Genomic DNA, 24,255 nt, shown 5'->3' on the forward strand with positions numbered 1-24,255 from the left:
TAGAGAGATAAGTAGCTGTTTTGCTGTCAGTGTAGAATTAGAACAAAATTTTGTATCACAGGCAAGAAATCAGAATGCTCTAGGTTTGAATAGTAATATTGAGAAAAAGGATTTCCATTTTATATTAACTTAAGTTGTAAATTATTTAGCTCAATTCTGTTGGCTCAGATAATCATCTCGTGATTAGTACTTAATTTAATATTTTGGATATACATATTCTTGAATTTGTTTTGTATGCTAATAGTAGCAATTCTATGAATGTATGTGTTGGATGTGGTATGGTAAAGTTGTTGTGGCCACAGGAGGAAACAAGAACAAGACTTGGAAAGAAGTTTATTATACTCACAGGTCCCAGAGAGGGAGGGAGTCATGTATGCCACTCAGGGTCACAGAGGGTAAGCATTAGGTTTTGGTAAGGTGGCAGAAGATGGGACTAAGGAGAAGGCCTGGGCTAGAGACGTTATTAGGGTAGTCAAGAGAAAGGCAAGGCAGGGCAGGGTGAACAGTTTAGGATTGGCATGCTTGAATAATTTCAGCCGGATTTAGACTATAGGAGTGGTCTCTGGTTATCTGGTACCTGACTCTGGGATGATTTAGGGCAGGAGAAGCACTGGTTTGTGTGTGAGAGTTAGATAAGGAGATGACTGGGGCTGTCAACTTGGAATTATTGGTTTGTATATGAGAGCTACTCCTGGCCAAGTCTTTTGGTATCTCTAAGAAAGGGCTAGTCTTGGGAGGAGCATCTCTCCCTGGCCAGAAAACTTTTTAAGATCATGTAAAATACAGAAAATAGAAAACAGTGGCCAGGTAAAGTTTTATCGGCTTGCTTTAATTTCTGATGTGTTCATGATCTTTCAGAGCCTTAGCTCTCTATATGATTGCTTTCTTTTTGTTTGTTTGCTTTTTTTTAAGTTCTGAAACCTTTTTGGTTAATGTTTGCTTATTTCTTTTAACCCTGAAATATGTATGTTTTAAAAAGCTGGTTGAAATATTTTCAGAGGAGCATCTGTAACTTTTAATGAAATGTTTAGTTTTATAGCACTACTGTATGAATCACCAGTTGGATATATATCAGCACTTTTAATGTTTGAAAGCAGTTATATCATTTTTGTTCCATATAAAGAAGAAATGGGTGTATGTTCATAAAGATATGAAGTGTTAATTGTTTAAGATTGGTAGCTCGTGAGTTACAGATGAATGTTTTGGTTCTAGTTATTTCCCCCATAAGCATTTTTGCTGAAAACATTTTTGCTGCACAACTAATTGGCCATTAGGCAGTTTCTCCAAAAAAGATAAAAGAACAAAAAATAAAAGAACGATATTTAAAAAGATATAGTGAAATTTGAAAAATTAATAACAAAATTTAAAAAAACTATTGTAAAAAATGAAAATATATTGTCTTCAAAGTCTTTAGTACATAGTATAGTTTGTTTTTGCTTGTTGATTTGTCAATTTGGCGTTACACTTTATTTTTTGCTAAAATTTCTTCATTAAGAGATGTCAGTTTCCAACTAAAGAACTGATAATGCTCTCCAATACTGTTGTGAATTAGTAGCCACCGCTTTTATATTTGCCATAGCTTGGTAAAGTTGTGGAAGGATTTGCAAACCAAAATACGTTGTCATTTTGTACTATAGTTTGCAATTTGATTTTACATGTTGCTTTACCGTCTGGCTTTATACTTTGTTGTTATCCACTATTTTAAGACCACTAGGTCTATTCTCATTACTGCAGACCATAATGAGGGCTAAGATTTATATAGTATAAAAATGAGAGTACTGGGAGAACTTCATCAATGGAGAAATGAAACCGAACTGTCAACCAGATATTTTATATTTTACAGCAAAATTGCCTTATGGCCAATTAGTTGTGCAGTGAAGATGCTTGTGGCAAAAACACTGTACTCAAAGTATCCTGAGTTTCTCTGTGTGTGTGCTTTTGTGTGTGTGTAGAGATAAGATATATATACATAGATACACCTGTGTGTCTTGCAGCAGTAATGATCTTTTGCTGCCCCTAATTTGTCATTTTATTGTATTCATGATGCCATTTCTCAGTAAGAAGGTAGTAAGAAGTGATTTTCAAGTCCTGTAAGACTAAAAGACCAAGACCCCTCTTGTACTTGAAGAAGCTATTCAGAATTTGAATGTTTAAAATTCAACAGCAAGCAGGGAATTATATAGATAACTGTTATCCCCATTAGATAAATCTTACTGAGCAGTTAACATTAGTATAATTTGGAATTTTTTTATAATTTGGAAATTTCAGAAATTCATAAACACTTGGGTTAAGAAATCACATTCTGGTAGATGGGGCGGGGGAGAAAAAAAGAAAAAAAGGAAAAAAATTTAAATCATTTTTTCGATTAAAAAAAATCACATTTATAAAACCGCTTTTAGTTTTATTGCTCCCTTGTCCTTGTGTTTCTGTTTATTTTTTATTTTGTTTGGATTTTTTAGGTTTTGCCCTGGCTCTTCTTGTTTTATGTTATATACTTCAGCTCTGAATCTTTGGTGTATGGTTGCCATTACAAATATGAAAAGAATAGTTACATATATACAGTCGTGCATTTTCTTCTCTGCGTGCCTTATCTCCATCCCCCTTTGGGAATTTGGATCTTTGAATCCTCCCCTTTTTAGTCATTGCTGTCTCAGCTTATCCCTATGTATGCTGACCTGTTCATTACTTTCTTGTTGTAACAATTCACTTCTTATTTTTTAAGCTATAATGCCCTGTTCTTAGTAAGGATTGCACTCCTCTGCTTCTATTTGCCTGATAATCACTTTACTCCTAATTATGTATTTTTGTTGTTCTTACTTTGTTTTAGCTGACCCCTTTTCAGTATTCCTTGTAGTCCAGATCTTGTATTGGAGAATTCCCTCAATTTTTGGTTGTCTGGAAAGGTCTTAATTTCTCCTTCATATCTAAAGGAGAGCTTAGCTGGATGCATTATTCTAGGCTGGTAGTTCCTTTCACTTAATAGTTTAAATATTTGATTTCATTCCTTTCTGGCTTATAAGGTTTGTGCCGAAAAGTCCGATGATAATCTAATGTGTTTACCTTTATTTGATACCATTTCCTTCTCCCCGGTTGCCTTGAGAATTTATCTTTGTTGTTGATTTACAATAACTTTAATACACTGTGTCTTGGTGAAGGCCTTTTTGGGTTGAGATAATTGAGTATTCAGTTGACTTCTTGAATTCCAAGCTCCAGCTCATTCCTTAGATTTGGGAAATTCTCGTCCCCTGTTTGTCTGAAAATGCTTTCTAGTCCCTGCTACTTTTCCTCGCCTTCAGTAATGCCCATTGTTCTTAGGTTTCCTCTCCCGATGGTATCAGCTAGTTCTCGTTTTTCTCTTTCGTTATTTTTCATTCTTTGCTTTCTTTCTTCTTCCTTCTGATGCATTTCTAGATTTCTGTCTTCGATATCACTGAACCTTTTCTGCATTTGGTCAACTCTCTTTCCCAAGCTTGCTATTTTATTTTTCAACTCTTGTAGTGTGTTCTTCATCTTCAAATTTGGTTCTTTTTGAGGATTTCAGTCTCCTTGCTCTGCTTATCTAGTTGTTTTTTCAATTCCCGAAGTTGTTGATATGATTCGTTTTTGATCTCATTGAGTTTTTTCAGAAGTACCATCCTAAATTCTCTGTCATGAAATGCATCTCACAGCACTAGTCGCCTCCTGGGAATGGAAATGTAGCTTACAGGGCTGGCCTCTTTTGCTGCTATTGGAAAGGCCGCTCACAATGATGGCTGCTCTGCTGTGACTCCTTGGTTATGAATCACTCAGAGTTGAGCTTGGCAGCATACCAATACCTACCCTGGACAGTCTGCAGGTAGGTGGGGTGGGGGTCTCAGAGAGACAGTGGGTGCCAAATCAAAACAGCATCATTCTTGCTGGAAGTTTGGTAACTGTTGTAAGTTCCCACAGATGGCCCAGATCACAGCAAGACCAGCTGCTGTCCGGGACTGGACCACAAGTCCCCGATATCTGCCCAGGTTCACGTTAACAGCAGCGATCTGCTTGACCTTATCTCTGAGATGGGGCTCACAGCGCTGGCCATCCACTGTTACTGGGATTAGAAATACTGCTTACAACAATACCGCCCTGCTGTGAATACTTCACTCTGAATGATTCAGCTGAGTTCTTGGCAGCCAACCATAAACATCTACCCCCTGCAGTCTGCAGGTTAGGTGGGGTGGGCTGATCACCTCAGACCAGTGTCTCCTAATTGCTCTGTGGGCGTGGTCTGTAGGGGGCTCAGACTAAGGCACAATGGTGGCTGCCTTTCCAGCCCTCTTTCTGACTCCAGGTAATGGAGACTTTTTCAGAATGAATCCCCGCGAGCCTCAGAACCACTGCTGATGTCCCAGGTGAGTGTCCACAGGTCAGAAAACCTTTGCGTGGGTCTTTCAAAGGGACGTCTAGGAGCTCAGTTGCCTTCTGTCTCACCCAGAGAGCCGGAATCTCCTCTAGTTTCTACAGTCAGAGTTATTGGAATCTTCTCTTCCCTGGGCTGGGGAACCCCCAGTTGAGACCAGGACCCCCCTCTCCTTCCGGAGAACCTCCGCAGCCTCGTTCTTCCTCTCGGTGATTCTCCACCACCCACGGGTGCGGGTCCAGCCCGATTCAAGACTTTGCCCCTTCTACCAGCTTCGATGTGGCTCCTTTATATTATCAGATGTAGGTGTTATCAGGTGAACTTCAGGTGATTCTCCATGCTGATTATTTTATAATTTGGTTGTAATTTCAATGCAGTCCTGGGAGGAGACGAACTCTGCTTTTACCTAGTCCGCCATTTTCCTGCTTTTCGTTTTAAATAACATACTGGTTAAATGAATTATCTGGTAAATTACAAAGCTAACTCCATTACTTTAGGACAAAAAAAAGTCTAGCTCTCCAGTCTTCTAAAAATGCTAAAAATTGAATTATTTAATATCTACCCTCCACATTTACCCTTTTTGAAAACATTGTTACATTTCCAACAAATGTACAAGCTGTTTTACAACATACTTTTCCCTTCGTTATTGTCTTACTTTTTTACATTTTATTAAATATGGTTTTTATAGCGGTGTTTCTAATTGCCATGTAAGTTTGTTTTGTTTCTAAGGCTTTGGAGATTCTAGCAGGGTCTGGCCAAAATTTGATGGCTTCTCAGTCGCAAGGCCATCTCTTTCTTTAGCCCTTGAGTTTGCATAGTAGGCAGGGCCTGGGTAGGGCCTCCATGAGATGGTAGAAGTGCCACGTAATTTTAATGTTTGCGCATATAGTGATTTGTTGTTCCATATATCGGTTAATCCTGGTATTTATATAACATAAACAGCACTGCATTGAATGTTCTTGTATCCGTTTTTGCGTATACTGATGATTATTTTCTCTAGGATATGTTAAGTGAAAAATGATTTGCCATTTTAAGGAGAATTTCTTTGATTACTAGTGAGGTCAAATATTTTTCATGTTTATTTTAATTTGTGGCTTTTTTATTAGAGTATTTTCTTAAAAATTTTTTTTTAATGTACAGTAAAATTTATTTTTTTGTTTTTACACTTCTATGAGTTTTGACTAATGCAATGAATTTTAAAACTACTACCACAATCAAGATACGAAATAATTCCATCACTACTCAAATTTCCTTAAAAGGAAATACCCCTTTGTTAATCTTCCCTACACTTGTAACTTCTGACTGCAACCAAACCATTCTTCTTCTAAAGGGTTTTCTTTTTCAAAACTGACATATAAAAGGAACTATGTGGTATGTGACCTTTTGAGACTGAATTCTTTCATTTAGCATAATTCATGTTGATGCTTGTACCAATAGTTCGTTGGTTTTTATTACTGAATAGTGTTCCATCATAAGGATATACCACGGTTTATTCATCCCTTCACCTGTTGAAGGACTTTGGGTTATTTCCAGTTTATGTTGATGATATGTTTAGATTTACAGAAGAATTAAATAGTATAGAGTTATCTCTCTTTCCCCTCCAGTTTCCCCTATTAATATCCTGCGTTAGTATGGTACATTTTTCGGGGAGGGCTCAACAGAACAATGGATACTGCTGGCACTTCTGTAGCAAGTGAGTCTCGCCTCAGCCCGCACTCCGACTATGTCTCCTTGTAAATTCCTGGGGCCGCCCTTCGCGCACCCTAACGGCCACTGGTGCTCCTAACGAGCAGATCTGTGACCACGAAAATCCACTCCCAGTTGCGGCCCCTTTAAGAGAAGTCTGCCGCTGTGGCAGCCTTTCACTTAGATGCACAGGACCAGACAGCCCCATGTCTTGGCCCTGTCCTGCCTTCTGCCATTGCAAGGTGATTTCTTGGATTTCTCTCTAATTGTATAGCTTGTTCATCCCAAGCTATTTTTCCTTGATGCTGCTCCTTATTTCCATTATATTTTCAATTTGGTCACCATAGGGATGAACAGAGCATCTATCATTTATGCCATTTTTTTCTCTTCCTACTTCAGTTTTTAAAATTTGTTAAGGTTTGTTTTATGGCCAAGCATGTGGTCTGTCTTGATGAATGTTTTTATAAGCTTGAGAATAATGTCTATTCTGCTGATATTGAATTGAAGTATTCTGTAAATGTCAGTGAAATCCAGTTGATTAATGGTGCTATTGAATTTGACTGTTTTCTTACTGGTTTTCTACTTGCTTTGTCTGCGAGATACTGATGCAGGTTTGGTGTCTCCCATTATAATAGTGGATTTAACTGTTATTTCTTGAAATTCTGTCAGTTTTTGCCTCACATCTTTGACACTTTGTTATTAGGCACGTAAATGTTAAGGATTGTTATCTTCAAGAATTGACACTTTTATAATTAGGTAAAACTCTATTCCTAATTGGTTTCCTTGTGAAATCTGCTTTATCTGAAACTAGTATAATTAGTCCAATTTTCTTTTGATCAGTGTTAGCATGGTATGCCTATCTCCATCCCTTTACTTTTAATCTACCTCTGTCTTTATGTTTAAAGTTGACTTCTTGTAGACATCATGTACTTGAGTCTTGTTTTTTTCCCCATTTTGTCAGTTTCTTTTAATTGGCGTATTTAGACCTTTCACTTTGAGAGTGACTATTATAGTTAGGTTGATATTAACTATTTGTAACTATTTTCTATTCATTGCATTTGTTCCTTGTTGCTTTAAAATATATATTTTGTTTTTTGCTCTGGTTTTAATTGAGCATTTTGTAATTGCATTTTCTCTCATATCTTAAGATATCAAGTTATACTTACTTTTAAATTTTATTGGTCGTTGCCCTAAAGGTTGCATTAGACAATTTTAACTAGTATAAGTCCATTTTCAAATAATCACTTTACGAGTAGTGCAGGTGTTTTATAACATAATCAATTCCTCTTCTGCCTTACAATATTGCTCACTTGTTTCGCTTATCCATAAGCTATAATTACCCATTTATTTTCTTTTGAACAGTTATCTAAGATCAATTTAGAATAAGAAAATTAAAATATTTTATCTTCATTTATTTCTTTCTTACCCTTTTTTAAAAATGTAGATCTAAGTTTTTCAGGAGTGTCTCTTCCTTGTCTCTGAAGAACTTTTAATATCTCCTGCAAGGCAGGTCTTTTGGCAACAAATTGCCGCAGTTTTTAATTATCTGATAGAGTCTTATTCTTAACTTTTGAAAGAAAATTTTGCTGGTTATTGAATTCTAGGTTAGTAGTTTTTTTTCAACACTTAGTTCACTCCAGTCTCTTTTTGCTTGCATGTTTTCTGAAGAAAAATCTCACACAATTCTTACCCTTCTTTCATATAGATATATATATATTTGTTGTCCCTTAGCCTATTTCAGGGATTTCTGTTTGACTTTTGCAATTCGAATATAATAAGCCTAGGTGTAGATGTTTTGCTATTCTCTTAGCATTGCCTGAGCTTTCAGGAGTTTTGGTTTGGTATCTGTCATTAATTTTGGAAAAATTCTTAGGCATCATTTCTTCAAATACTTCAGTTTTTCTCTTTCTTCTCTTTCTAGCATCCCCATTATATGTATGTTATATCTTTTATAGTTATCTCACAGTTTTTGTATATTCTGTTCCAGGTTTGTTTATTTTTTTTTCCTTGACATTTCTGTTTGGGACATTCTCATTGACATATCTTCAGGCTCATGGATTGTTTCCTCGGTTGTGTTTAGTTCGATGATGAACTCATAGAAAGCTTTCTTGATTTATGTTAGCGTTTTTGATTTCTATCATTTTGCTTTGATTTTTATAGCCCATAGCATTTTAATCACAGCTATCTTAAATTCTTAGTTTGATAATTCTAAAATCTCTGCCATTTCTGGTTTTGGTTTTGATATGTCTCTTTAGAATGTAATTTTTCTTGCTTTTTGGCATGCAGTGTAATTTTTTTGTTGAAAACTGTACATGATTGATTTTATAATAGGAAATCAGGTAAATTGATCATTACTGTGAGGTTTTATAATTATGTAGCTAAATTTTATACTATGTTTATGTTTGCTAGGTGTTTGTGTTGTTTGTAGGTGTCATAGACTTCATTTTCCTCTAGTTTCCTTGTCTTCCCAGTTGTTTTGTTTCCCTAGAAACTCCTTAAATAGAATGTGTCTTGTAGCTCTCTCGCTTGTAATCTATTCTTGCTATACTGGAACCCTGTTAATGTGGTGATAAAGTACTGGGGAATGAAAGTGTGTTTTATAATGTTATGATTAAGTCTTAGTTGTAGTGAACCAGAGGTCTTGGGCTGTGGTCTTCAGAAGAGTCTTGATCTTTTTTCCCCCTCCCCTAACCTCAGTTAGGAAGGCTAGTTGGGACTGGGGTTATCTAATTGTCCTTCCTCTAGGTCAAATAAGGTTCTAAAAAGTAGTTTCCCTTGAAGTCCAGTCTTTGTTAAGGATAACAGATTGCTCTGGGCGTATTTACTTTTCCTTTTCCCCATGCCCAAAACTGGAAGGAATTTTTTCCCTGATAATAACCTGGTGGAGCTCCCAAAGGTAAAACTCATAAATATGTGGAGGCTCCTTTAAGATGAAAAGGGTTTTAAAGCCCAAGCTATTTTACACACAGCCTTCAGCAGTTCATCATCATTTGCTTTTAGAGTCCTACCACTTACTGTCTTTGGAGGCTCCTGCTCCTGGTAAGCTCTGTGTTCACTTGTCTCTTTAATTTTCCTGGAAGTATTTTGCCTTCTGAACTCAATTTTCTGATGAATCTAAGAAGCATTGGTGATTTTCAGTTTGTTCACCTTTTTCCTTGTGAGAATGGGAGTGGCAAATTTCAAACTCTTTACATTTTGGAGCTAAAACCGAAGTCTTCATGTTTTAGTTTTAATGAGAGTTTTATTGAGACTTAATTCACATACCATAAAAATTTACCCTTAAAAGTGTACATTTTGGTAGTATTCACAGAATTGTACAACCCTTACCACTGTTTAATTTTAGAACATTTTCATCACTTGAAAAAGAAATCCTGTCCCCATTAGCAGTCATTTCTCTCAGCCCTAGGCAAGGCAACCACTTGTTTTGTTTCTGTGGATTTGCCTATCCTGGACATTTTATATAAATGGAATCATATAATACATGGCCTTTTGTTTCTGACATATCTTTAATATTTTCAAGGTTCATTCATGCTGTAGTGTTTATCAATACTCTGTGCCTTACTGTTGCCAGTAACATCCCATTGTAAAGATAGATCACATTTTGTTTATCCATTTGTCAGTAGGTAGAAACACTTTTTTTTTTTCTTTTTTGGTTATTATAAATAATGATGTTGCAAATATTTGTGTAACATTTTTGTGTGGGTGTATTTTCAGATCTGGACAGATACCTTAGAGTTGAATTGATGGGTCATAGGGAAACTCATTTCAAGTTATGAGATTTTCTTAGCAGTAGCTCTGGATGGTTACCCACATAATAACTTGAAACAATATAATTTGGTCTAATGACTTCTGATGAGAAGTCTGTTAATCTAATTGGATTACATAGCATTGACAATATAGAGCAATAACAGTAACCTATCTGTAATAGGAAATGAACTAACCTAATCCTCTAATCTCTGTTATTTGATATTTGGCACAACCATTATTTACTTAACAATATTAATAAATGTATAATTTGAAATTGTATTGATACTCATGTCTATTTCATTTTCTAAACATATAGTACCACAATAATAAATTTCTTGTTCTCATATTTAAATCTTGCTACTCCATTCAACTGCTGTTGAATTTGAGTGTGTTTTTTATATGTCATGCAACGCTTCATCTACCAGCTATCTTGGTTCACTGTGTGTTATGAGCCACACCAATGCACGTCTGGTGTTAACAAATTTTCCCCTGTCGAATAACTCTCTTTTCACCACTTTACAATAACTTCCAACCAGCAATCTTGATGTCACCCATTTCCCAAGTATGCCTCAGGTCTTTTTAGCATAAAGTGCCATGTTTATTGTAGTATTTCTTAGCATGTGTAAAACTTTTTATTGAAATTTTTTTAAATTAGGTTATTTTTTTATGTGTGTGTTACTGATGAAGTTTTGACATGCTATGATCTTAACCTCATTTTTCCTATAAACACTATGATTTTTATTGCATGATTTTGTATAGTGTGATTTTGAGGAACTTAAATGTCTTGGTATAACAAAACTGACTATAATTGCTTTATCTCATGTCTGTCCATTTCTCTGCTCATTCATCGACTTATCTTATTTTTTATGCATTTCAAAGTAGATTTCACTCTTAATCACTACAGCATGCATATCATTAATAGAATGTGATTTTTTTCATTCTTTTTAATTGTAATATTTACATACAGTGAGATGCACAAATCTTAAGTGTACCATTTGATGATTTTTTCAAATGCATAGACCCATGAAGCGCAAACTTCTGTCAAATATAGAACAATACCAACATCCTCAGACATGTTCTTATGATATTTAACTGTCAGGTCCTGTCCTTGCCCTCTCAGAACTGACTGCTGTTTTAATTTTGCCTGTTTTAGAACTTAATGTAAAAGGAATCATGTGTCATAAACTCTTGTAAGTCTTCCCTGATTCAGTATAACATTTTTTAGGTCATCCATGTTGTGTATTTCAGTAATGCACTTTTCCTTTTAATTTCCAAATAGAATATACCACAAGTTATGTACCCATTCGTTTGTTGATAGATAACCAGGTCATTTCAGGATTTTACCTATTGTGTAAAAAGCTGCTCTGATCATATTTGTACAAGTCTTTAGGTTGGACATATGCCTTCTTTTCTCTTATGAGTGGAATTGCTGGGTCTTGGGGTTGGTACATGTTCAGTCTCACAAGAAACTGCCAGTCATTGTTCCCAAGGAGTTGTACCATTTTAAATTCCCACCAACAATGTATGAAAGTTCTTATTGTGCCATATTCTTGGCAACACTGCTGTTGCCAGTCCTTTAAATTTTAAACATTCTGCTGAGTGTATAGTGGTATCTCAGTGTGTTTTTAATTTGTATTTCCCTGATGACTTAATTGTTGTAGCAGTTTTATGTGCTTCTTGGTTATTTGCAGTATCTCTCTCTGAAGTTGTCTATTCAGATCTTTGTCCATTTTTAAAAATTGAATTATCTTATGTCTTTTAAGCGGAAGTTTTTAATTTTGATGAAGCCTGATTTATGAGTTTATTTTATAGTTCTTGCTTTTTGTGTCCTAATAAATCTTTGATTTATCCCCAAGTGATTAGAATATTTTTATATGTTTTCTTTTATAAGCTTTATAGTTTTCACTTTTATATTTAGGACTATGATCCATCTTCTGTTGAGTTTTGTGTATTGTGTAAGGCAGATATTAATGTTCATTTTTTTCCCATGTGAATATTCTATTACTGTTTGTTAGAAGAACAATGTTCTTCTCCTTTTGGATTGTTTTGGCACCTATTATGTAATATTCAGCGATTGTATAACTGGATCTCTTTTTGGGCTTTTTCTTCATTCATTCCATTGATCCTTATGCCAGTGTCATGCTCTGTTGGTTACTCAGTTATATGGTAAGTCTTGAGGTCACATTGTCCAAATCCTACTACTACATTCTTTTTCGAGCTTTCTTTGAATATTTTAGATTCTGTGCATTTCTATATAAGTGTTGGAAATAGCTTGTCTGTTTTTTACAACTCTCCACCCCCCCCCCCCCAGTATGATTATGCTTTGGATTGCATTGATTCTAAAGATCAGTTTGAACAGAATTGCAGCTCTAATGATAATGAGTCTTTCAATCCACAAACATGATATATCTTTCCACTTATTATTTACACCTTTTTAAATTCTCTTCAGCAGTGTTTGGTAGTTTTTAATAAAGATATTGTGCATATCTTTTGTTCAGTTCTTAAGTTTTTTATGTTTTCTGTTGTTATTGTAGATGAAATTGTTTTTTAAATTTCATTTTCCTAATGTTTGCTTCAGTATATACAAATACAATAGGTTTTTGTAAACTAACCTTGTGTCCTGCAACCTTGTTAAATTCACTTATTAATTCTAATTATTTTGTTGATTCCTTAGGACTTTTTAAAAATAAACAATCATGCTATCTACTAATAAAGTTTTATTATTATGTTTATTTATGCCTTCTATTTCTCTATCGCATTATTTCTCTATTGCATTATTTCAGTAATGCAATAGAGAAATAGAAGGCATAAATAAATCCTAAATTTGCAGTACAATTTTAAATATAAATAGAGTTGACATTCTTTCTTTGTTCTTGATCATAGGGGAATAGCATTAAATATTTTACTATTAAACATACTAGCTTGATCCTTTTTGTAAATGTAGGCTGAGGAAGTTCCCTTGTACTCCTAGTTTGCAAAGAGTTTTTATTGTAAATGGGTGTTTAATTCTGTCACTTTTTTTCTGTGACTATTTAAATGATCATATGTGTTTTCTCCTGATTTGGTAAAATACATTGGTGTTTGAATGTTAAACCAACCTTGCATTCCTGGGTTAAGCACTACCTAGTCTTCCATATATTAATAATTTGATATATTTTGATATATTACTAGAATTCCACCTTAATTTTCCTAGTAGCTTTCTAATTATATCTTTTTTGGGTCCTTTTTTTAGTGGTTACTCTAGAAATTTTAATATATATACCTGTTTTCATAATTTGCTGAAAATACTGTATTATTTCACATAAAATGTAGAAACTTGTTAACTATTTGCCCCCTCCTTGTCCTTTTTGCTCTAGTTGTCATATGTATTACATCTACATATCCTACAAACTGCACACTACATGTTATTTTTGTTTTGAAGAGTAACATGTTTTAAGAAAATTAAGAATGCAAGTCTTTTATTACATACTCATCTGTATGCCATTTTGAGTGCTCTTCATTCCTTCGTGATAATCCTGGTATCTTTCTGATGTCATTTCCTTTCTGTTTGGCAGATTTACTCTTTAGCATTTTTCTTAGTGCAGATCTGTTGGAAGCACATTCTGTTATTTTTCATTTATCTGAAATGTTTTTATCTCACTTTTATTCATGAAAGATGTTTCCCTGAATATAACACCCATTGTTGGCATGGGTCCCCCACTCCCATTAATATTTTCTTATGAGAATTCAGTGTATATTCAGCTCAAAGTTCCTATGGAAATAATATCATTTTTTTCTGTCTGCTTTCTGTATGATCTCTTTATTCCTAGTTTTCAGCAGCTTGACAGTGATTTGTACCTAGGTGTGCTTTTCTTTTTTTCAACCTGCTGAAGTTTGCCATGCTGAAGAATCTGCAAAAAAATTTTTTCCCAAATTTGGGAGATTTTTCTCAGGTTTGTTTTTTTTTTCCTCCATTCTCTTTGTGAGCCTCTGGTTATGTATCTGTTAGACCTTCTCATACTGCCCCAGGAATTCTCTTTTTATTCTCTGAATATTTTTCTGTTTTTCAGATCAATTTGCCTTCATATTTACTTAATCATTTTGCCATTTCCAATGTGCCATTAAGTACATTAGTAAATATTTATTTCATGTATTTTTCAGCTCCAGAATTACCATTTGGTCTTTTTTATTATTTGTTGAAAATTATTATTATTTCATTCAATACAAGCATATTTTCCTTTATAGCCTCGAGCATTGTAACAACTGCTTTAAATTTGTTATCTCCTAATTCCAGCCACTAGATCCTCTCAGGGTCATTCTCTTTTGCTTTTTTGTTTTTCTATTGAATATAGGTCATGTTTTCCTGTGTCTTTAGATGTCAAATAATTTTGAATTGTATTCTAGCATATTACATATGAATTAGAGATTTGTAAAAATCTGAATAGTATTTTTTTTTTTTACAACCTGTGAGTTAAGTTCTAGGTCGACAATTCTTTACTTTAAATATTTTGAATATATTGTGCCATTGTTCAGTGTCACCATCTGCTGCTAGGGAGAAGTCTACTGCCAGTATAACTTGTCATTCCTTCAGAGGTAATCTGCTTTTGCTCTTTGGAAGCTTTTAGGATTGTGTCTTATTATTGATATTCTATATTGTGTCTACATGTGAATTTATTATTATCTTTCTCAGTATCTGTTGGAAACTCAGTTTAACAACTTTTCGCTTGTGAAAAATTACTAGCAAAATTATCTCTAATTATTGGTTACTGTATTTTTTTTAGTGATAGTGATTCCTTTTTTCATTTAAAAATCCTAAATGTATTTTAAACAATTTTTTGTCATACTGTCCATTAATATTATGTAGGATGAATTCATGTTACAGTCGTATATTTTATTGGTTATACACACACACACACACACACACTTTTGGTGTATTTCAGAATTATGTTTTTGCGACCTCATTTTGATTGGAAGTTTAAATTTTTTCTGCAATTTGTTCAACCATCTTTTTCTATACTTATCTTTCTTTATTACAATTTGTACTTGCTTTCTAACTTCTGGGCCTCCAGTCTAAATCCTGTAAGCTTTTAGTCTTACATTAGTTTCCAGGTTCTTTCTTCAAGGTGATAATAGAAGTATTACAGATTTAGTCACTGATCCACTCAGTTTCATTCAGATCCTAGTCAGGAATCTACTGCTTTGCTTTTCTTCTCCTCCTCACATTGTCTTGTTGTGCCTTGAGTCTTTATGTGTGTGTGTGTGTGTGTGTGTGTGTGTGTGTGTGTGTGTGTGTGTGTTTTAAAAATACTTACATTGTGTGTTGTGCTTGGAACAGAGGGACTGAATCAGTACAAAATGAGTCTTCTTGTCTAGACATTTAAATGTCATTTCTTAATAATTCGTCACTCCTGTCTTGGCACATTAGTAATATTGCTTTTGTGAAGTCAGTTAACTGAGTTTTAATATCTCATAGGACAAAAACTATGTTATTTTAATTTTTTTCTTTTTTTGATCAAAATTCTATATTTTTATATATGAAGTTTAAAGATCATGTTTTCCCAATGTAAAAATTCGTTTGGAATCTGTCTCGAACCCCATTAAATATATAAACTAGAAAGACTGCCATTTTTATGCTATCAGATTATCCAGATACATAGTATACCCATTTGTTTACAGCTTTTAATATATTGTTTTTGAGCCTTGAGATCCTTATTCCTGTTTTATGGTTTCTGTAGTTATTGTGACCAGTATATATACACACACAACTTCTTTCTCTAGCTGGTTATTACTAGCAAAGAAAGTGGTTTTCTTAAATACAATCACTTTGTCAAAATACCTAATTAATTTTAAAACCTTTTAGTAGATTCTGTAGTTTTTTATGTACCTAATCATAGCAACTATAAATAAAGGTAATTTTATATCTTCTAATCTTTATACAGGTTATTTAGTTTTTGTACTTTATTAAAATGTTCAAAACAGTGTTTAACCATTATAGGCATCTCCATATTCTGATTTTGATGGAAATGGCTTCAATGCTTCACTATTTGGTATCTTGCTTGCTGTTGTTAGATTTGGAAAAAAGTATGTCATATTTAAGTTGTTGCCTTTTATTTTTCTTTTTCTTAAGTTTTTATTAGGAATGGTAGCTGAAATTTGTCAAATGCCATTTTAAACCTTGATACAATCATAGTCAGTTGGTTTTTTAACAAATTAGATTCAGTTTACTCTTTTACTTAGTTTTTCTTTTTGCATCAATATTTATAAATGTATCACTTTATACTTTTCCATTTTTGAAATACATCAGATTTTATTAATACAACCTTTTAAAAATGAATTGCATACCTTAAAAATTACCTGTTCCTCTTGTATTTCTTTCATGGAGGTAATTTTGTTCTTCTAGTTTTAAGAGTCCCATGTTTAGGTCAGTTTTGTTAATTTGCCAAAACACTTTTATAAACCAATATGTAGATACCCCACAAGCATACTTTTTAATATAATTTTATTAAGTATTTGAGATGTTTTTATGTGAATTTGACTTTTTCCCCCAAAATATATATCCTTGTTCTTTTTTTATGTGTGTCTGTGTGGTCTGCATTTTTACTCTATTCTTTTAGAAATATATTTGTTCCTTATTTAACATTTCTTTATTTCTTCTCCGAGTCCCTCTATACTTTTGTTATACTCTATCGTAAATATTTATGTGTAGATAGGTTGGGAAGGTTTTTATGATTGTTAGTAGAATGAATAATTATTACCAATACTTGGAACGTATTTATGAATGGTTATTATAGGAATTCCCCTGTGATCTGGGTTTTGTTATTGCTTAATATTGCCCTTTTTGCTATTTAATGAATTGCAATAAATTTTTTTTTTTTTAATAGAATTTCGACTTGGGCTTGGTTCTGATACTGTTTAAGAGTGTTTGGTAATTTATACATACACGACCATAATAACTTTTCTTTTCTTTCTTTCTTTCTTTCTTTTTTTTGTTTAACAGTTACATGGGAATTGGTCTTTCTGCTCAAGGTGTGAACATGAATAGATTACCAGGTACAGTTGTAATCAGATTATAGTATAGTCTTATAGCTAACTCTTTGTGGCTAAAATTTTCAAGTAATAAGTTGAAATACATTGATTTTTCTGTATTTTTAATCACCTGTGTCATGAGTTCAAAGTAGAAGCTGAACTTCTAAAATAAATTTAAATTTTATGCTGTTTAGCGAAATATAACTTCTATACCATGTATTTTGTTTTCTGTTTTTTGCTTGGCTTTTTTTTTTTCCCGGATTTTTAACTTCCAGTAAATAGTCATATCAACTACTTTAAATGTTTTAATGTGGATGGTTCTGTTTGTTACCCAACACATGTTTGGCTTTTAACTCATTTTCAGTTGTTTAATATTCTGGGAATGTAGACTGATGTGGAAAGTAAACTAAGGAAAGGTTTACATCAAATGGCAGAACTGTTTCTCAAAACCATTAATCAGATGGAAGTAATTCTTGAATTATATTTTCTGATATTTTGTTTACTAATGTTAAAAATTAATTTTGGAGGAAATTTTTTGAAAATAGAAAGCAAAATAGTGAAATCTATTTTGTATTTAACTGTGTATGTATGTGTGTATGTGTGTGTTTGTAAACCAAATCAAAAGCAAAATTCCTTTGATCTATTAGCAAAGGAAATGTATATGGAAAATGTGTCTTGCTATGTTTTTTTTGTTTTTTTTTTTTCTGGTAGGAGTCCTCTCTATTTAATACACGTTTTAGTGTTCTGTGTGCTGAATTTATTTTCCTTAATGTTGTAAGTAGTGTTGTAATACAGAAATTGTGTAGCGTAATTGTTGAAAATTTAAATGTATATTTGGGAATTTTATCTTTATTATCTGTTGTACTATTCTTGTCATAATCTAAGTGACTATCTCTAGTACAGAGGAACATTACTTTTCACTGTAAATATACTGGAACTTTCTCTTTAGGCTGGGATAAACATTCATATGGTTATCATGGGGATGATGGACATTCATTTTGTTCTTCTGGAACGGGACAACCTTATGGACCAACTTTTACGACTGGTGATGTCATTGGCTGTTGTGTTAACCTTATCAACAATACCTGCTTCTACACCAAGAATGGACATAGTTTAGGTACTAAGATAATGTATTGCATGTTAAATAACCAAATGTTGTGATTATTGTACTTACAGCATGGTGGTCATATTTATTATGTAATTCTCCGTTATAAATAAATGCCTTTGGAAATTATTTCTTTGTTCCTTCCAGGTGGAAGTTAGGAAATGATGAAAATTTGTACTCTGTGAAGGCTTTGTTGTATTACATGTTTAGAAATGACTGTAGAAGTAATTCCCATGCTCAGATATTTATTCTAGTAATAGAAATGCTAAGTGTTTCTGTTTTGCTTTAAATAAAGTCCTTCACAGTATGATTCAATTCTCTAGGTAACAGTGCTAAGAAAAAAAGGGCTGTCAGTTTTTAATGCAGCATGAGAGTAATAAAGGAAGGGAAAGCTTAATGGTACCAACCAAATAAAGGGAACTGACACACTAAAAGGCCCATGCCTGCTAACAAAGATGGATAAAGGCTGGTGACCATAAGTTCTGCAAAAGGGAGTGCAATTAAAACAAGCTCATAAGAGCAAAACTTCCAAGAATAAAAGACAGGTGACTAATAAATAAATACATTTATAAAAACATAAAGATACCTACCTATTCATTGTAAGACTAATAGAAAATTAGAGTTTTTAGTTAATATGCACTCATAATATTTAAAATTTAAAATTGTATATGGCTGTTATACTTTCTTTTCTTAGAAGTTTTTTTAGTTTTTGTTTTTTATATTACAGAAAGTACAAAGCATAGCAAGATGGATGCTTTAAAAATAAAAAGGTTTCATATTACTTTTACTGTCTGAAATGTCCTGATTCATAGCAAATTATTTCTGATGAAATAAAAGTGAAAACAGGCAAAAACTAATGCCAGAAAGCAGAAATTTCAGTTCGCTTATAAATAGTATTTGAAAATTAGACCGTGAATAGTACGCTAGACATGTAATAGATGGTCTTTAATATAACACAAAAACTTGTCTCATTTTGTAGTAGAAAAGTCTAAATTTCTGGCTGCATTGGTAATAATTATTTTTTCCTAGTTTCTCAACATAGTCCTAATATAAAGTTAGTGCCTTCTTTATATTTGGCTTAAAACATTTTCTTCTGATTATTAATATTGATTGTGAAGTCCTGTGTTATCTGACTTAAAGGTTGTCCCAAGGATTGACCCTTGAACAACACAGTTTTGAACTGCATGGGTTCACTTATATGTGGCTTTTAAAAAAATAAATATGTACAGTACTGTAAATATTTTCTCTTCCTTATGATTTTCTTAATAACATTCTTTTATCTAGCTTTATAAGAATACAGAATATATATATATACATATATATATATTCTGTATGTATATATAACTTACAAAATACGTGTTAATAGGCTTTATATTATCAGTAAGACTTCTGGTCAACCATAGGCAATTAGTAGTTAGGCTTTTGGGGAGTCAAAAGTTATATGTGGATTTTAGACTGCACAGGTATCAGCACCCCTAACCCCCCCACTTTGTTCAAGAGTCAACTGTATTCTTAATAATACAAGAATTTTAAGGATGCCATGCAAATTATATGTATATTTGTAATTTGATTGTTGTGGCTAACTGGTTTCTAGAAGGATATAGCCCCTTCAGTTTATTTGTCGTTACTATTATAGCTTTGACTTATCAAAGCAGTTAACTGGGATATCTTAGCTGGCTTGGCTACTTAAGATATTTAAGATCTTAAACCAGGAGGAATCTTCTTTTAGGTATGACTTTTGGTTCAAAAATTCAAAACACATGTTTTAAAAACCAAGATTAGTCTTTTTACAGTTTTTTAAACTATTCCAGAGAAAGAATTTTATTTTGGGAGCTAGGAAAAATCATAGGTGATGTGATTTTTTAATTTTTTTCGCTATTAGATTTCTAGACATTTAAATTAAAATTTTCTCTTGAATTAGAAAACTATTTTTAAAATGGGAGATTTTTTAAATAAAACGGTACCTAATGATGGAATTACATTCTAATTTTAAGTAAGTTTAAAACATTTGGCATTATTTATTCATAAATTAAATATTAAGCACATAGGCAGTATAACCATGGTTAATAGGGGTTCTTTAGTTTCCTGGGTTTGTCTTCTGATTAGGCCAAGTGACCTTATGCAAGTTACTTAATATTTCTGTGACTTAGTTTGTGAAATGGGATCACTATAATATCTACCTTATTAAAGTTGTTAAACTGAAATGATGCATATGCAGTTCTTAGGTGACTGCCTGGCACATTGTGAGTACTCACTAAATGTTGTTTATCGTCATTGTTTGCCAGACTCTGGGCTAGGTGCCAGGCACGCAGTGGTAAAACATTGGTGAGCAAAATTATTCATTTAGAACAGAGGTCACCATGGGCCAAATTAGTCTCCTGTCGGTTTTTTAACTAAAGTTTTGTTGGAATGCATCCACATCCAGTTTTACGTATTGTGTATGGGTGCTTTCTGCTACTATGGCAGATTTAAGTGGTTGTCCCAGAGACCATATGGCCTAGAAAGCGGGAAATCTTTACTTTCTGGCCCTTTACAGGAGGAGTGTGCTTACCTCTAGTTCAGATTCTAGCACCCAGAAGATAAAATGTTATTTATTTATTCAGTTACTATTCCTTTATGCTTCCTAAACTGGAAAATTTTTACCCCAAAGCTGATACATCTTTAGTTTCAGACTTAATGAAGGTTTTCAAAACATACATAGTTTTTACCATAAAAGGCAAAATGGAAAGGTTTTTATTTGAGACATAATTACAGGAGAAGCATTTCAGTATCTAGGTTAACTTAATTTGAAATTTTTTGACTTCATTTCATTGAATATCATTCATCAGTTGAAGGTCACTTTTCAAAAAGCTTCTTGACAAATCAGGAAACTAGATATATAAAATATTTTCTATGAATTTAGATAATTATACCAACTCGTTAAAGTGGTATCTTTTTGTAGTCTGAATATATATGGGCTGTGGTAGCTATATTCATTAGTGGTAAAAATATTAATCTATAAAATTAAGGTGGAATTTTCCTTTGAGTTTTTGGTAAAGAGTAAAGATTTCAGTAATGACAAAAGAATTTTTGCTAAAACAATATGAATTTAGGCAATCTTTGTAAAAAAAAAAAAATCTTTGCCGTAAAACCTTTTTCCTCAAAAAAAAAAATTTGAGGAAAATAATTGATTAGGCAGTTATGTTAGGAAAAACAGTAAAGATATGTATGGTAATATTTTATTGAAATATTTTATTTTTTATTGTTTTCTGTACCTTTTTTGCTTTTTGAATTTTTTAGAATAAATGTTTCATATTTATTTGGCTCACAGTCACTTTGCTGTATATTTACTAATGAAGCTAAAAGTAATCAAAATATTTTACTGTGGTTGAGGGCAGGCGGACCTCCAACTTTTCCTGTCTTTTGACAAGCCAGCATGAATTTAGTAGTTTCATAAAAGGGCTTTACTAACAAAACATTATTTTTACATATTTATTTAAAAGCATGCATAATAGAGATTTATAGTCACTTTGTCTTTTAATTTTATTACTTTAATAAATAAAGATAGTCTTCTAATGGTATAGCACAGTTATAGAGCCATAGAACCTCAAGTGGGAAGGGACCTTAAAGATAAATAACGGAAATGCCCTCTCTTTTTAGATGATGATTGACACTGTACAGGTAGTGCTGGTGTGGTTTTTTGGTTTTGTTTTAAAGCGTGTTTATACTGCAAGATTTGAGATTAACTGACTGACTCATCAACACCACCTCTTCCCATTATTCTAGAACTCTGATCTTTTAAACATGGGAATGAGGTTCTGTAGAAATATTTGGTTTATTTATTATCTTATTTTCAGCTACGTAATATATTTTAATATTTGCAAGGAGATTATTAAATTATTACTACGGAATGCCAGTAGACTTATTCCAATAATATTAACATTTTCAAGTGCATTTGGAACATGACTGTCAAAATTACTGTCAGAGGACAGTCAAAAGAAATTCTCAACTATATAAATCTTTGCACTTTGAACAAGGAATTGTTTTTTTCTCCAGAGTAGTAGAAAGTTATTCACGAATGTACTTCTATAAGAAATATTATTTTTTTAAGAAACAAAAATACCATATATTCCATTGTTTACTTTTTTATTTTTTTAATAACAAAAATCTTTTTCTGCCCCCTGAAATTATTTAAAAGCTAAATCTAGATAAGGACAATTAAATGATAAGGCTGGATAAAGCACTTTGAGTATTGGTCAAAAATCAAATGTGACTGTTTTGTAACCAGTTTTCTTAAATGGCTCCTAAAATTGCTTTGAAGATATATCTAAAATCATCCAAAAATAAATTGGTATTTGACTAATAAGGATGATGATCTTAAAAAACAGATCAGCATCTACTCAGACCTGTTAGTGTTATTGAGGAAAAAAATTACTCTTGTTATTTTGTATTTAGATTTTTAATTTTTGCCTTTGTCATTCTTTTCCTTCATTTTAGTTAGAAATTTAGCATGTCACCATAGTCTGCCTTTGAAAAACAACTGTTAATGCCACTTTTTTTTTTTTTTTTTTTTTTTTTTTAGGTATTGCCTTCACAGACCTACCGGTAAGACATTTTTTTTTTTAAGTAGTTTTGCATTTTTAATTAAATGAAGTATGAAGAAACTAATACTAAGCATGTTTAGAATGCATTCTTATCAACATTACATTTACATGCCATGTGGAGAATAGGCACCGTTGGTGTAGACCTTCGGAAATTAAACTCCAAATTGCACTGGACACCATTGCACAAGGGAACTTTGTTGTAGCTAAAAAATAAATCAGAATCGATTATTAAAATATACTTTCTAATGTCATTCTGCATCTATTTGAAATGTTTCTTTGATATCACTGTACTTTCTGCAAGTGATTGTACGATAGTTCTAGCCATTTATTCAGTGTGTGGCAGGTTCTTTGCATGGATACATCATTCAAGAAAACAGGTAAAGGTTTCTCTCCTCTTGGAGTATTTAAGCTGGGAAGTTAGAAAATAAACTACATTAAAAATTAGTAAATTATAACATTTAAAAAAGTTTTAAGTACTTTTCAAAGAAAGAAAAAATAGAGCATGGGCGTACCAAATGCAGAACATGGTCCGTGCAGTTTGCTCACCTTTGCTAACATAAGACTGGAGCGGAAACTTTTGAAGAAGTGAGAGAGTTAATTAAATGGATATGTAGATCGAGAATGTTCCAGGCAAAGGGAACAATTGGGGGAACCATACTAAAGCAGGAGCATTTCCGGCATGTTTGAAGTCAGGTAGAGAGATGTGAAGAAGGCAGAGGGTAGTAGGAGACGAGTCAGAGGTATTATTGATGGAGGTAGGGAAGCTGGATCATCTAGACCCTGAAGACCATTGTAAGGACCTTGGCATTTACTCTGTGCACAATACAAAGACATTTCAGAGTTTTAGTTACCATGATACGACTAGTTTTTAAGGATCTCTGGCTGCTGGATTGAAAAATTGACACTAGTGGGGAGTAAGGGTAGAGGCAAGCAGAACTGAGAGGGACTATTATAGAAATTCATGCAAGAGATTGCCATGACTCACGTCACTAGAGGTAAGAGAAGTGGCTCTATTAATTGTAATATGCATCACATATAACACTAGGGGGGAAAACTACCAAACTATAATAGTGCTTTCTTATCACTTAGAATTTTTATTTTACATTTACCCAATGATCTCAGGGTATTTAAATAATAGGTTTTAATCAATATCACTTATTGCACACCTAAAAATGATGAAATAAGTGTTATAAATTAAGGTGTTCCCCAAACTTCTTCATGTTCAGAGTCCACCCTTTTAAACCACTTTTTTAGAGTTGATGTTTATAGTTTTCTACATGATGTTGTGTTCTGTGTCATCAAGAACATTTCTTAAGAGTTCTCCATTATATCTGACATTTTCTTCAAACTCTTGATTGCATTGTGTAGGTTTTGGTGCTATCACTTTCTTTAATACTATTGGAAGTTATTAACCACAGGGTTTTTTTGACAATAACCAAAGTAGACTCTGATATTTCTTTCTTAGTTGGCTCATTTACTAAAATGTATTAGGGGTTGCAATTATCCAGATGTTTCACCAGGAAAAATAATCAAGTTCCAGAGTTTTTAGTGAGCTCGTTCTTTGACAGATTCATACCTGTGTAGGCAGTGACAGCTGCATCATGACAGCTGCCTGGCTGGGTGTAAGGTGCCATTGATTATAAGACATTTTCCAGGTTCAGAGATGTTTCGAGAGGACAGGAGACTCAGAGGCAGTAATAGACATCCAATCTATAGATTGTTAATATTCTTGAAGAAAATTTAAGAAA

The 24,255-nt window shown here is 33.1% G+C and overlaps 1 protein-coding gene across 2 annotated transcripts in view; it reads left to right on the forward strand.

Annotated features, from left to right (window-relative positions):
• The window catches only part of RANBP9 (RAN binding protein 9), a 76,779-nt gene that overhangs the window by 24,817 nt on the left and 27,707 nt on the right, over positions 1 to 24,255 (forward strand). For both annotated transcript variants that reach the window (XM_016123263.2, XM_036237007.1), the window contains exons 3-5: positions 16,791 to 16,843; positions 17,769 to 17,936; positions 22,486 to 22,508. In XM_016123263.2, coding sequence (XP_015978749.2) covers positions 16,791 to 16,843; positions 17,769 to 17,936; positions 22,486 to 22,508 — 244 coding nt within the window. The remainder of the gene's footprint in view (positions 1 to 16,790; positions 16,844 to 17,768; positions 17,937 to 22,485; positions 22,509 to 24,255) is intronic.

The sequence above is a fragment of the Rousettus aegyptiacus genome, unplaced genomic scaffold (genome assembly GCF_014176215.1).
Source record: "Rousettus aegyptiacus isolate mRouAeg1 unplaced genomic scaffold, mRouAeg1.p scaffold_m13_p_1, whole genome shotgun sequence".
NCBI lineage: Eukaryota > Metazoa > Chordata > Mammalia > Chiroptera > Pteropodidae > Rousettus > Rousettus aegyptiacus.